The 14,208-nt window shown below is 53.9% G+C and overlaps 1 protein-coding gene across 1 annotated transcript; it reads right to left on the bottom strand.

Annotated features, from left to right (window-relative positions):
- Positions 1–2,065: 2,065 nt before the first annotated feature.
- On the bottom strand, positions 2,066–6,197 carry LOC119842277 (actinia tenebrosa protease inhibitors-like). The gene is made up of 4 exons (XM_038370209.2): positions 5,930–6,197; positions 5,422–5,598; positions 3,710–3,877; positions 2,066–3,477 (listed from the first exon to the last, which is right to left on the bottom strand). The coding sequence occupies exons 1-4, from the start codon at positions 6,024–6,026 to the stop codon at positions 3,467–3,469; spliced, it is 453 nt and encodes a 150-aa protein (XP_038226137.1). The 5' UTR covers positions 6,027–6,197; the 3' UTR covers positions 2,066–3,466.
- Between the last annotated feature and the right edge of the window lie 8,011 nt (positions 6,198–14,208).

Below are 14,208 nucleotides of genomic sequence, written 5' to 3'. Positions count from 1 at the left end.
TTTGTGTTTCAGATGCTGTATAACGAGCAGGCCCGGCGCCACAGGAGCTGAAAGGAAGCCGTACCTTTATCATGGGACAGCCCATCATTAGACCCCTTTCACTGGCCGCACCCTCTCCGCCTGCCCTGCCAACGTAACTTCCAGACCCCTACAGACCCTGCAGCAATAAACTGAGTGCCAGCGCCAGGCCCGAGTCCTGTGTTCGCTGCTTTCTAGCCACCAACCCGCCCGTTGCTTCCCTTTCGGGGTGCAGCTGAGAAGGTGCCAGATTTCCTCAAATCCACCTTGTTGGAACTACAGAGTGGAGCCACCTGCAGGCCCGACGCCAGCCCCTGGGGCAGAGACGCAGCTTCCTGCCTGCTGCCACCTCAGCAGAGCTCCTGAGACCCACTGTTCTGCTGTGGGGCCAGCCCAGCCCTGCTGAGCCAAGGGAAAACGGGGCACGGGGGTGCGGAACCGGGATGAGCCCTGCCCCGGGAGCCATTATTCAGACTGAACTCAAGCCACTCGCTGGCTTTGTCCCCAAGTCCCACCTCCCGAGCGCATCCTGTCCTACTCCCTTGGGGCTCCAGAGAGCCACCGTAGCCAGGTGTGAGCGGAGCACTCTCTCCCCAGAACCCAGGCGGGCACTGTAGCTCTGCTCCAGCTCAGCTTCCCGCTCCTGGTCCTTGTCCCCTCGGCTCCCAGCTCAGGCACCAGGAGGTGTCAGAGCTGAGCCGTCACTGTTATAAAACCAACCGAGCTGAAGGCAAAGGCCCTGTGCTGGGGGCTGCCCACAGGGCCCCCTGGGTCCTGAGCTCCCCTGGAAGCGTCAGGCCAGGCAGCTGCACTCAGCCACCCTAAAATAACACAGCACCAGTCGAAGGCTCCCGGGACAAAGGGGGTATCCTCCAGGGACATCAGTTGTTATGGGCAAGGGGGGCAGTTATCCCCTCCAGACTTAAAGAGGGCTCTATGATCCGTTATCTCTTTGCTGCCCCACCCGACTAGGGAGACAATTGTTAGGAAGGCAATAATTGCCTCGTTCTTCTCATGCTGCTCTGTGGGGCAGGCGACGCTCTCCATGCCCCGCACCAGAAATCTTCTGAAAAGCTGCCCCTGTTCTCCCCCACTTAGTGCCAGTACTAGGCGGTCTGCACTCCCCCTATGCCGCCCCAGCCCATTAGCTGGCCATCTCCCCAGTTCTCTAGGCTGTGATTAGTTCCGCCCCCCAGTGCTTTAGGAAGCTGTTGTGGTTTCACTTGCCATTTGGGATAAGATCCCAGCTCACAGTTGTGAAACCCCAGCCACTGAGCATCACAAAACCTAACCCCTGCAGTTTGACAATCTGCTGCCCCTAGCCTAGCAGGTGAGCTCAGCTCCAGCCTTGGAGCAAGCCCTGAAAGGGGCGACAGGCAGGGAGATCAGTGAAGGAACACAGCTAGGGACACGTTTCAGGCCAGGCACAGCTGGTGTGGATGTCCTGTGCAGAACCCAAACTGCAGGCATGAGTAATTTCCATGTGTTCCCAAGTTCCTTCTAAAGCTCTCAGCAGAGACCTCACTTTAGCCCATATGTTTGAACCACCTAGTTCTACTGAGCCCTTGGCTCAAGCCTCAGTCCCTGCAAGCAAATCCCCCAGAGCTGCCAAACCCTGTCCTGGAAGCCCCAGGCACATCCTAGCATCAGTCAAGGGAGCCAGGCCTGGAAACCAGCTCCCCCCAGACAGCAACAAACCCCAGCAGTAAGGGGAAGGGGAACCCACCTGTATTTATAGGGTTTGTTTCCCTGGCCTCACCAATCACAGGGCAGAAGAGTCCATTTGGGTCCCGAAGGGGAGCTCTGTCTTTGTGTGCATAGCTGTCTGCCCTGCTAATGAGGGAGGCCAGGCCCAGAATGGACTGGATTCTTTGTGGGTCAAAGCAGAACAGACCTGCAACCTGAGGGGGTTGATTTGGTTTTCCCATTTCCATTGCCTGGCAAGCCGGTTCCACCGACCTGTTTGAGTGGACTCTCCAGTGGGGGTGGAGCCAGAGCCTTTAAATTCATCTCCTGAGCCTGAATACCAGTTTGGTGGGGGTAGGGACAGGCTAGTCTAGTCTAGTCTAGTCTAGTCTAGTCTTCCCTTCCCTTCCCGAGCTGTGAATTTGGCAGTGTCTGTTTGCTGCTATAAGATCCCTATGTACCCTGTTTCAGGGAGAGTTTTTCTGCTGGACTTGAGCGTTCTGGGGTGATAATGCCCCTGCACCTCTAGAAATACTTGCTAGCGGTATTTCAGTAAAGAAGCACCAGACCCCACCCAGAGGGGATGGGGTGATGACAGTTTATTTTTATTCTAGTGGTAGGCGAAGACTCCTCTGGGACCAGGTCCCTTCTGCTGGATGCTGTGCAAACACATAAGAGACAGCCCCTGACGCAGGGAGCTCACGCTCCACCCAGGCAAGACAAGGGTGGCAGGGAAATAGAAGCACAGAGACCTGCCCAGAGTCGCAGTGCAGAGCTTAGAACCCAAGTCTCCTGGCTGCCACCCCAGTGCCTTATCCTACCCACGTTGCCTCTTCCTGTAGCTGGATGGGTGTCTGAACAGGGCAGACCCAGCAGATCGAAATGGGTGGTTCTGACACGAAGGTTGAGTAGCAGCGTCGCCAGTGAAAAGAACTAAAAACTCATGATGACGGTCCAAAGTAGGAAGTGCTGGGTTTCGTTCTTTGCCGGCTGGAGCTGGGGCTGTTCCTCATGGAGCTACATTTTCAGGCTTTTCTGCACAGCCGTTGTTTTAAATGAAGCTGAGAGTCTCATACTCCCCTGACTCCAAGAGCTGGGGCTTCAAGGAGAGCATATGCTGGCACAAGAGTCACGGTAGCGAAGGGTGCGGAGCAGCAGGCTGGGAGGAAGGGGATCATGCTGGGCCTGTCACACAGTGGGGCCTTGGCAGGGGACCCTGCTGCCCATATGGCAGGGCTGTGCACTCCCACTACCCAATGTGCCCTGGAGTCCCAAATGCCCCCCCCCACCACCTCCAATAGGGAAGCAGGGGCAGAGTCTGCACTCCGGGTAGAGTTGCATGCACAGCTGCCTCCTCTCCCAAGGGCAGGAGTGACAAGACCTACTTCTGTTTGAAAAGGGTCAGTCCTTGTATTTAACCCCTCAGGAGGTCCCAGGGAAAGGGGCGTTTGGCTGATAGCAGCCCCTGCCTGCCAGTGCCGCGCCCCGTGCTGAGCGTTAACATGCAGCACACCCGTCCATGGAGACAGAACGGCAGCGGGGCTGGGCCAGCACTGGGGCCGCGGGAGCTGGCTCTGCACCTGGGAGACAATGCAAACGCCTCCAGCCAAACCCTGCTGCGGAGGGTCCGGGGGAGCAAAGGTCCAGGCTTTCCAGGCAGGGAGAGTCATTTCCCCCAGAAAGGGACAGGAATTGTGCCCAGGAAGACAATCACCAGCCAGGAAGAGCAGCTTCCTCTTCGGCTCCCCCATGCCGGCCAGGGCTAGGCAGTGCCTGCGACAGAAAGGCAACGTGGTCAGGCCCAGGGCGTGCCCACGGCACCTCTCCTTCCCAGCTCCCTCCAAAGATGGCCTTTCCCCCACCTAGTGCTTGGGGGCGGTCCCCCCTCCCTCCCAGACTTGGGGGCCTGCTGGCATCCTGGGCACAGAGTCCTGCCCTGAGAGGCCCAGGTCCCAAGCCAGCCCTGGGCTCCGCCCCATGGCGCTGGGCCGCACGCCCCATTTACCAGACAGCCTGCAGGCCTGCAGACATTCCTCCTTTGTCTCAAAGTTGTTCCTGTTGCCGCCGCAGCCACCGTACACAAACTCCTCGCAGGCCTGGCTGGACCAGTTGTAGAAGAAGCGAGGGAACCTGGCCTTGCAATAGCCGCACACCGAGGGCAGGTGGCAGAGATCTGCAGAGCAAAGGGTTGGGGGGGCTGTGAGAGGCAAAGGGGGAGGCTCCAACTGCCTCTGCCATCTAAGGCCCCAGCACCGGGGCGCTGCTCTCAGAGGGGCCTGCGAAGTGGGGCGAGGGTGGAGGACAGCAGAGCAGTTCTGTTGCATACGCCCCTCGTCCCATCACCTGACACCATGCCCATGATCAAGATCACACCTGGCATCAGACCCATCCTGCCCCCCCTGCCCTATTGCCCAGCTCGGCTACCCCAGGCCTCCTGCGAAGGGTCAGGGCCGGCCCCACCAAGGAACTCTGAGCCCAGGCGCGGGCTGGCTGCAATGGCACGTCTCTGCCCATTAGCGCAAAGGTGTGATGTGCTGGGAAGCCAGGGGCCGTGCCCACTGCTGGGGTGAGCGTTACACGCGGAGTGGCAATGGGCACATTGCTAATGCCCCGGCCCATTCACCAGGGACCCCATGCAGAGGGCAGCAGGAGCTGGAGGCTGGAGCAAGTTAATGAATTGGTAGCAGGACCCGTGGGACAGGCTCGTCTCAGCCGGGAAGGGACCACGGCTTCTCAGAGAAGCCTCACCCCACAGGCCACTCCCTGATGAGTGAGTGACTGGGAACCATAGGACCCTCTGCCCCCACCCCTGGGAGCGAGGGTGGATCAGACACAGCCTTGGTGATGGGGAGGCCGCAGGAAGCCCCTAGACCCAGAGAGCATCACGCCTCAGAAAGGCCCAGTGGCCATGGACCTATGGCTGCAGAGAAACATCTTTGAGATTCACCCCCCACCCCAAACCGCTCAGGCTTGGACTGCTCCCCGGCTCAAAATCATGGGGCAAGCCCAGCTCCAGTCACCCTCTGCACAGCAAGCAGCCAGCGCCTCTGGCACATCTACACAGGGGACCCGCTGTGGGGAGCAATGGTGCAGACTGGGGTGCAGGCAGGGCTCAGGTACATAAGTACATCAGAACAGCCAGACTGGGTCAGACCAAAGGTCCATCTAGCCCAGTGTCTGTCTGCCGACCGTGACCATTGCCAGGTGCCCCAGAGGGAAGGAACTGAACCGGGAATCACCAAGTGATCCATCCCCTGTGGCCCATTCCCAGCTTCTGACAGACAGAGGCTCGGGACCATCCCTGCCTTGCCCATTAGTGGCCCTGCCATCCAGCCATGCTCTGAGCCACTCCAAAGGATCCCGCACTGTGCTGTGCCCGCAACAGTGCACCCCTGAGCGCGTTCCCTGAGTGGTGGCATGTAGCCAGCGAGAGCAGCCCCGCAGGCTCTGCCATGGGACACGGATGGTGGAATCGGGGCTCCCCTGGGTGGGGGTGGCACAGTCTCAGCCCAGTTCCCTGTGCTTGGAGGAGGAGGAGGCTGTGTCTCACCCCGCCCAGCAGCAGCCTCCCTACCACCCTCGGGGGCCTAGCGCCCAGCGCCGTCTCTGCCCATCGGGCTGGGCACTCTGCTCTGGGGACCAGCTCAGGCCCTGGCTGTTCCTGAGGGGGCAGACTCATTCCCAGCTAGTGAGGTGCAGGGGCCAGGACCCCCGTACCTGTCACTGCCATCTGGCAGGTGTAGCCACACTCGTCCGGGCAGCACTTGCCACTCCCAGGGCAGTCGCCGTCGGTGCCGCAGGTGGAGCAGGCGTTGTTCTCCAGGCAGGCACTACAGTTCTTCCCATCAAACACACCCCCCACCGGGGCCACCTTGTAGCAGTAACCAGTCTTAACTGCAAAGAGAGACGGATCAGCGTGCACTGACCAGGGGGCTGCAGGGATCCACAACTCCACCCTGCACGGGAGTTGTGGGGCTGGGCACATGGGGGGGATCCCCAGATGGGTCTCAGGTCTGGTTTGGCTAGGCACTGCCCCCCCTCCCCAGGTACATCCACCGTCTGCCCCGCGTCCTGCACAGCCCATGGGCGGGCAGCTCCCACAAGAATCCAGCCCCCATCGCCACTCCCATGCTCCGCGGGTGGGGGGAGTTCATCCCAGGGCTGAACACCCCAAGGTGCCGCCACCTGTGCACTGGCCCGGCAGGTGCCCGCTCTCAGCACTCACCAGGTGCTATGGTCGACCTGTTTCTCCGGATCGCAGCGGGCAGCTCGGCCCACAGCGAGAGCAGGGCCACAAGGAGCACAATGCCAGCCGACTTCATGGTGCTGAGACGCTGGGTCTCGATCCTCAGGGCTGAGGCAGGGCAGATTTAAGCTGTCAGGCAAGCGGGGCTGGTGCCGCAGAGGGAGGGGCCGGCTCCCAGGTGGCCTGTCCGGGCCTGTCGAAATCTGACTCCAGCTAATTCCATTCCACTGTAAGAGGTCCCAGGTACCCGCCCTGCCCAGCCAAGCCTTGCGTGGTCACCTGGGGAGAGCAGGCAAGGGGAGGAGCCAGCCAGTGGCACAGGTAAGACAAGGCTCTTCCTGCGAACTGGCTCGTCAATGTGCTGAGCCCCATGGCTGGGCCGTATGTCACCAGGGCCACTGGGGAGGGCAGGAACATGCCCCGGCCAGTGGCAGAGCACCCCAGTTATCTCCTGAGACCGTGTGCACCGCGCCCCAGGGGACGGGCCCAGCAGATTGTCCAACCCCAGGTCAGGGGGGCCAGCAGCCAAACAGGCAACCATCAGCAACGGTTTGGGTCCAAGGCTCTGCCTCACTAATAAAATGGTGACGCCCCCCCTCGCCTTCCCCCCAGCTAGGCAGAGAGGAGAACAGGCTGCCGGGGCAGGAGGGGATGGGGCTCCCAGCACCACATGCCACTCCCTTAAAGGTGCAGGGGTTGATATTGACCAAGTAGCAAAGGGACACGCTGGGAGACCGCAGGAGGCTGGAGTCTGGGATTCTACTTCGGCTCCAAGAAAATCCATGTAAAGAAGCTGATTTGGTGCAAGGCTGATCTTCAGGTGTTCAGACCCCTGGGGAGGAAGGGCTGGGGGCAGGCAGTCCACCGCTTTACTAGCAGAGACCTAGCTCAATTGAAAGGGAACGACACTCAACGAGTTTATTCTACAGCACTCAGTCGGGCAAGAGTCCCAGACAGAACCCGGGGACCAGCTCCATCAACCCACCCGAAACCACAATCCGGCTCCCCCCAGCAGTATCCCAGCCCCATTTACAGAGCCCGGTGCCGCAGCTCAGCCGGGCTCCTGGGTTCTCCCACGTCCAAGGAGCAGCCCTGGTGCCACCCTTCATTCCCACCCACACGCTCACATGCTTGTGTGGGAGGCTTTAATGTGCTTTGTGCATTTCAGCTTCCTGGCTGCAGGGAGGGAGAGCAAAACAGGTGAAGGACATGATCCAGGCCGACAGCCTCCTCCCCTCTGGAGCCTGGGACTCAAATATTCCCAGGGGCTCGGTCCCATCCTCACCCCCCCGTATTTTCTTTTCACCTGAGCCCAGGGTAGACCTCTGCTTCAGGGAGGAGGCATGGCTACCAGCCTCTCCCTGGCCTCCAGTCCCTCTGGATCTGGAGCAAGCACAGGGAGCGTTCCCTGTGTCCATCTCCTTCCCCACCAGCTATGCATGGTTCTTCCCAGAGAGCAGCTGAGTCACTGACACTGTGGGGAGGGGTCCCAGCCACTCCTTCAGCCTCCCACACACCCCCAGAAATAAATAGCTCACAACTAACATGGGCGAGGCAGAACCTGGTACTGACTGAGGATAGTTTTAACTGCGTTTGTTTAAAGGTGCGGGCCCTGAGAATTGCCCAACCAGCAGCACAGGTGATGCATGAACAAAGCATTCAAACATTTCCTTGGACAGTCCCCGGGAGAGAGAGAGAGAGTGTGTACATGCCTCAGGTGTCTGTGCCATAGGTTGCTGGTGCAATCTTCCTATTTGCACTCACAACTGCACACCGAAACAGATCGCAAACACAGGCTCCAAGGGTCACCCGCGCCCAACTCCTGTGGGAGGCACTGAGTCAGGTCCAGATGGGCCAGGGGATGTCACACATTGGTCCAGTAATAATTATAACCGATACAAGAAAATGGTTAGTTGCACTCCACATACCTAACCTGTGGAACTCACTGCCACAAGATAGCACTGAGGCCAAGAGCTTAGTAGGATTCAAAGAAGGGATGAAGTATTTCTGTGGTTAATGAAAATATCCAGGGTTACATTCAATAGGTCAGGTACAAGCCCTCATTTCATGCCGTAAGCCAGCCATTGGCTGCCAGGGGTTAGAAAGAACATTGCCTGGCTTGTTGTTGCATAACAGCCCACTGCAGGGTTTCCACCACTTTCCTTTGATCAGCTGGGTCCAGCCACTCTGACATATGGGGCTAGCAGGTGGAGTAGAAAGAGAGCCTGAGACATAAGCTCTTGTAGCAGAGGCCCAATGTGAGGCCTGAGGCCTGGGCTAAAGTAGTGGTCAAAGTTTTGCTAATATAAAGCAAAGTCAGGCTGTGAACTAGAGGCAGGTCCGGCTCACAGAATCTGGCAAGCACAGGGCTGATATTGCAGAAAACACACATTCCTAAGAGGTGCTAGGCACAGAGCACATGCGCCCACACATTCCAGAAGGGTGGTACCAGAACACCCAGAGCCCAAGTGTGGTACAAACACATCCTGAAGGCAGTGAGAACACCCTGACCCCTTGTCATAAATATAAAGGGAAGGGTAACCCCCTTTCTGTATACAGTGCTATAAAATCCCTCCTGGCCAGAGGCAACCTCCTGTTACCTGTAAAGGGTTAAGAAGCTCTGCTAACCTGGCTGGCACCTGACCCAAAGGACCAATAAGGGAACAAGATACTTTCAAATCTTGTTTCAGAGTAGCAGCCGTGTTAGTCTGTATTCGCAAAAAAGAAAAGGAGGACTTGTGGCACCTTAGAGACTATCAATTTTATTTGAACATAAGCTTTCGTGAGCTACAGCTCACTTCATCGGATGCATTCGGTGGAAAATACAGTGGGGAGCTTTATATACACACACAGAATGTATAGGTTTCAGAGTAGCAGCCGTGTTAGTCTGTATTCGCAAAAAGAAAAGGAGGACTTGTGGCACTTCATGCATCCGATGAAGTGAGCTGTAGCTCACGAAAGCTTATGCTCTAATAAATTTGTTAGTCTCTAAGGTGCCACAAGTACTGTAAGGAGAGTGATCACTTAAGATAAGCCATCACCAGCAGCGGGGGGGGAAAGGAGGAAAACCTTTCATGGTGACAAGCAAGGTAGGCTATTTCCAGCAGTTAACAAGAATATCTGAGGAACAGTGGGGGGCGGGGTGGGGGGGGAGAAATAACATGGGGAAATAGTTTTACTTTGTGTAATGACTCATCCATTCCCAGTCTCTATTCAAGCCTAAGTTAATTGTATCCAGTTTGCAAATTAATTCCAATTCAGCAGTCTCTCGTTGGAGTCTGTTTTTGAAGCTTTTTTGTTGAAGAATAGCCACTCTCAGGTCTGTAATCGTGTGACCAGAGAGATTGAAGTGTTCTCCGACTGGTTTTTGAATGTTATAATTCTTGACGTCTGATTTGTGTCCATTTATTCTTTTACGTAGAGACTGTCCAGTTTGACCAATGTACATGGCAGAGGGGCATTGCTGGCACATGATGGCATATATCACATTGGTAGATGCGCAGGTGAACGAGCCTCTGATAGTGTGGCTGATGTGATTAGGCCCTATGATGGTGTCCCCTGAATAGATATGTGGACAGAGTTGGCAACGGGCTTTGTTGCAAGGATAGGTTCCTGGGTTAGTGGTTCTGTTGTGTGGTGTGTGGTTGCTGGTGAGTATTTGCTTCAGATTGGGGGGCTGTCTGCAAGCAAGGACTGGCCTGTCTCCCAAGATCTGTGAGAGTGATGGGTCGTCCTTCAGGATAGGTTGTAGATCCTTGATGATGCGTTGGAGAGGTTTTAGTTGGGGGCTGAAGGTGATGGCTAGTGGCGTTCTGTTATTTTCTTTGTTGGGCCTGTCCTGTAGTAGGTGACTTCTGGGTACTCTTCTGGCTCTGTCAATCTGTTTCTTCACTTCAGCAGGTGGGTATTGTAGTTGTAGGAATGCATGATAGAGATCTTGTAGGTGTTTGTCTCTGTCTGAGTGGTTGGAGCAAATGCAGTTATATCGTAGAGCTTGGCTGTAGACAATGGATCGTGTGGTATGATCTGGATGAAAGCTAGAGGCATGTAGGTAGGAATAACGGTCAGTAGGTTTCCGATATAGGGTGGTGTTTATGTGACCATCGCTTATTAGCACCGTAGTGTCCAGGAAGTGGATCTCTTGTGTGGACTGGTCCAGGCTGAGGTTGATGGCGGGATGGAAATTGTTGAAATCATGGTGGAATTCCTCAAGGGCTTCTTTTCCATGGGTCCAGATGATGAAGATGTCATCAATGTAGCGCAAGTAGAATAGGGGCATTAGGGGATGAGAGCTGAGGAAGCGTTGTTCTAAGTCAGCCATAAAAATGTTGGCATACTGTGGGGCCATGCGGGTACCCATCGCAGTTCCGCTGACTTGAAGGTATACATTGTCCCCAAATGTGAAATAGTTATGGGTGAGGACAAAGTCACAAAGTTCAGCCACCAGGTTAGCCGTGACATTATCGGGGATACTGTTCCTGACGGCTTGTAGCCCATCTTTGTGTGGAGTGTTGGTGTAGAGGCTTCTACATCCATAGTGGCTAGGATGGTGTTTTTAGGAAGATCACCGATGGATTGTAGTTTCCTCAGGAAGTCAGTGGTGTCTCGAAGATAGTTGGGAGTGCTGGTAATGTAGGGCCTGAGGAGGGAGTCTACATAGCCAGACAATCCTGCTGTCAGGGTGCCAATGCCTGAGATGATGGGGCGTCCAGGATTTCCAGGTTTATGGATCTTGGGCAGCAGATAGAATACCCCAGGTCGGGGTTCTAGGGGTGTGTCTGTGCGGATTTGTTCTTGTGCTTTTTCAGGGAGTTTCTTGAGCAAATGCTGTAGTTTCTTTTGGTAACTCTCAGTGGGATCAGAGGGTAATGGCTTGTAGAAAGTGGTGTTGGAGAGCTGCCTGGTAGCCTCTTGTTCATACTCCGACCTATTCATGATGACGACAGCACCTCCTTTGTCAGCCTTTTTGATTATGATGTCAGAGTTGTTTCTGAGGCTGTGGATGGCACTGTGTTCTGCATGGCTGAGGTTATGGGGCAAGCAATGCTGCTTTTCCACAATTTCAGCTCGCACGTCGGCGGAAGCAGTCTATGTAGAAATCCAGGCTGCTGTTTCGACCTTCAGGAGGAGTCCACCCAGAGTCCTTCTTTTTGTAGTGTTGGTAGGAAGGTCTCTGTGGGTTAATATGTTGGTCAGAGGTGTGTTGGAAATATTCCTTGAGTCTGAGATGTCGAAAATAGGATTCCAGGTCACCACAGAACTGTATCATGTTCGTGGGGGTGGAGGGGCAAAAGGAGAGGCCCTGAGATAGGACAGATTCTTCTGCTGGGCTAAGAGTATAGTTGGATAGATTAACAATATTGCTGGGTGGGTTACGGGAACCACTGTTGTGGCCCCTTGTGGCATGTAGTAGTTTAGATAGCTTAGTGTCCTTTTTCTTTTGTAGAGAAGCAAAGTGTGTGTTGTAATGGCTTGTCTAGTTTTTGTAAAGTCCAGCCACGAGGAAGTTTGTGTGGAAGGTTGGTTCTTTATGAGAGTATCCAGTTTTGAGAGCTCATTCTTCATCTTTCCCTGTTTGCTGTAGAGGATGTTGATCAGGTGGTTCTGCAGTTTCTTTGAGAGTGTGTGGCACAAGCTGTCAGCATAGTCTGTGTGGTATGTAGATTGTAATGGATTTTTTACCTTCAGTCCTTTTGGTATGATGTCCATCTGTTTGCATTTGGAGAGGAAGATGATGTCTGTCTGTATCTGTATGAGTTTTTCATGAAGTTGACAGATTTCCACTCTATATGGCTAAATTCAGTGCCTTGCATAATGACAGGTTTCAGATTAGCAGCCGTGTATATAAATCTACCAATGTGATATATGCCATCATGTGCCAGCTATGCCCCTCTGCCATGTACATTGGTCAAACTGGACAGTCTCTACGTAAAAGAATAAATGGACACAAATCAGACGTCAAGAATTATAACATTCAAAAACCAGTCGGAGAACACTTCAACCTCTCTGGTCACTTGATTACAGACCTAAAAGTGGCAATTCTTCAACAAAAAAACTTCAAAAACAGATTCCAACGAGAGACTGCTGAATTGGAATTAATTTTCAAACTGGATACAAATAATTTAGGCTTGAATAGAGACTGGGAGTGGATGAGTCATTACACAAAGTAAAACTATTTCCCCATGTTATTTCTCTCCCTACCCCACCCCCCACTGTTCCTCAGATGTTCTTGTTAACTGCTGGAAATAGCCTACCTTGCTTGTCACCATGAAAGGTTTTCCTCCTTCCCCCCCCTGCTGCTGGTGATGGCTTATCTTAAGTGATCACTCTCCTTACAGTGTGTATGATAAACCCATTGTTTCATGTTCTCTGTGTGTGTATATAAATCTCCCCACTGTATTTTCCACCGAATGCATCCGATGAAGTGAGCTGTAGCTCACGAAAGCTTATGCTCAAATAAATTTGTTAGTCTCTAAGGTGCCACAAGTCCTCCTTTTCTTTTTTTCAAATCTTGGGGGGGGGGGAAGGCTTTTGTTTGTGCTCTTTGTTTACATGTTTGTTCTCTCTTGGGACTGAGAGGGGCCAGACAGAAATCCATCTTCTCCAACCCATCCTAATCCAAGTCTCCAATATTGCAACCAATAGAGGTAAGCCAGGCAAGGCGGATTAGTTTATCTTTTGTTTTTCTTGTGAATTTTCCCTGTGCTAAGAGGGAGGTTTATTCCTGTTTTCTGTAACTTTAAGGTTTTGCCCAGAGGGGGATCCTCTGTGTTTTGAATCTGAATACCCTGCAAAGTATGTTCCATCCTGATTTTACAGAGGTGATTCTTTTACCTTTTCTTTAATTAAAATTCTTCTTTTAAGATCCTGATTGATTTTTCATTGTTCTTAAGATCCAAGGGTTTGGGTCTATGTTCACCTGTACAAATTGGTGAGGATTATTATCAAGCCTTCCCCAGGAAAGGGGGTGTAGGGCTTGGGGAGATATTTTGGGGAAAGACATCTCCAAGTGGGCTCTTTCCCTGTTCTTTGTTTAAAACACTTGCTGGTGGCAGCATAGAGTTCAAGGCCAAGGCAAAGTTGGTAGCTTGGGGAAATTTTTAACCTAAGCTGGTAAGAATAAGCTTAGGGGGTCTTTCATGCGGGTCCCCACATCTGTACCCTAGAGTTCAGAATGGGAAAGGAACCCTGACACCCCTCCTAAAGGGAAGGTCAGGAGGACAGTATAATTGATAGAGATGTTTTGATGGAACCAACATGTACAAGGTAAAGGGTGGTAACAACCCACGTCAGGGCAGTAACTACCCCCGTCAGAGGCGCACCACGTAACTTGTTTGTATTGGTGTATAAAATGGAGTCTCAAAGGGAGTGTCTCTGTCAATCCTAGGTGGGAATGGAAAGAGTCCCCGTTCACTGAGCTGTGTCCATTGTCACGGGTATCCATGGGCTAGTGTAAATGAGACACTGATCTGGGGAGCTAGGACCGTGCTTCATCAACAATAAACCTGGCCAGGTGCAGGATCCATTATTACCTTAATGGATCTTGGGGTCATTCGGCGGTTAAATCGAGGTCTGCTGTGCCAGAAACCTGCACAGAGCTGGGACGGCACACAGAGAGAACACACACACACAGCCAAACAAGTAACTCCAGAGGGTTACAGGTCCATCTGGCAGTTCCTGTCGTCCTAACTCCCCTATAAACTACCGTGAGACAGTGCTCAGACACGGCACTGAGGGGGTGTGGTGTAAATACCTAGCGAGGGAGAGAAATAGACCTGCCATGTCACAAAGCTAGGCCCATCCCAGTGGGGCTCGTCTCCGGAATTACTACATTTCAAAGGGGGAAATGGCTGCCTGCTGGTGAGAGCCGAAGATTCGATCTGAACTGGGTTGGACAAGTGTCACCTGTTGGAAAGATCTGCAGAGCTCATTTGTGGCGGGTGCCTTTTAAGTCATGCATCACCCCAGACCTGTGGCAAAGCCTCCATGGCCTCTCCCATGTGCCAAGCCACAGGCATGCTGGTCCACAGGGCTGGGGAAGCCGCCGTCCCTGCCTGACGTTGTTCACTTTATTGTGTCATACCCAGTGGTGACACGGGCCCAGGCCGGGCAGTGATAACAGTGGTGGGTGGACCCGGGAAGGCATGAGTCCACTCAGCCTGGCCATGGGGTGCCCTCCTGAACTAGTAGACAGCGCTCCTGACTCGGCTGGGTGCCTGTGAGGCGGAGAGGGCTCCAAACAGCCTGGGTTCACCTGG

Source organism: Dermochelys coriacea, chromosome 13 (genome assembly GCF_009764565.3).
Source record: "Dermochelys coriacea isolate rDerCor1 chromosome 13, rDerCor1.pri.v4, whole genome shotgun sequence".
NCBI lineage: Eukaryota > Metazoa > Chordata > Testudines > Dermochelyidae > Dermochelys > Dermochelys coriacea.
Note: the sequence above shows the minus strand (reverse complement) of the source record. Positions and strands in the feature narration are given on the sequence as shown.

What these genes read in the sequence shown, in the direction of transcription:
- LOC119842277 (XM_038370209.2), bottom strand. Translation starts at nt 6,026, where the DNA reads ATGAAGTCGGCTGGCATTGTGCTCCTTGTGGCCCTGCTCTCGCTGTGG. An exon ending in CAGGTCGACCATAGCACCTG is followed by an intron (nt 5,599 to 5,929) that starts GTGAGTGCTGAG and finishes CTCTCTTTGCAG; the next exon opens with TTAAGACTGGTTACTGCTAC. An exon ending in CTGCCAGATGGCAGTGACAG is followed by an intron (nt 3,878 to 5,421) that starts GTACGGGGGTCC and finishes TTTGCTCTGCAG; the next exon opens with ATCTCTGCCACCTGCCCTCG.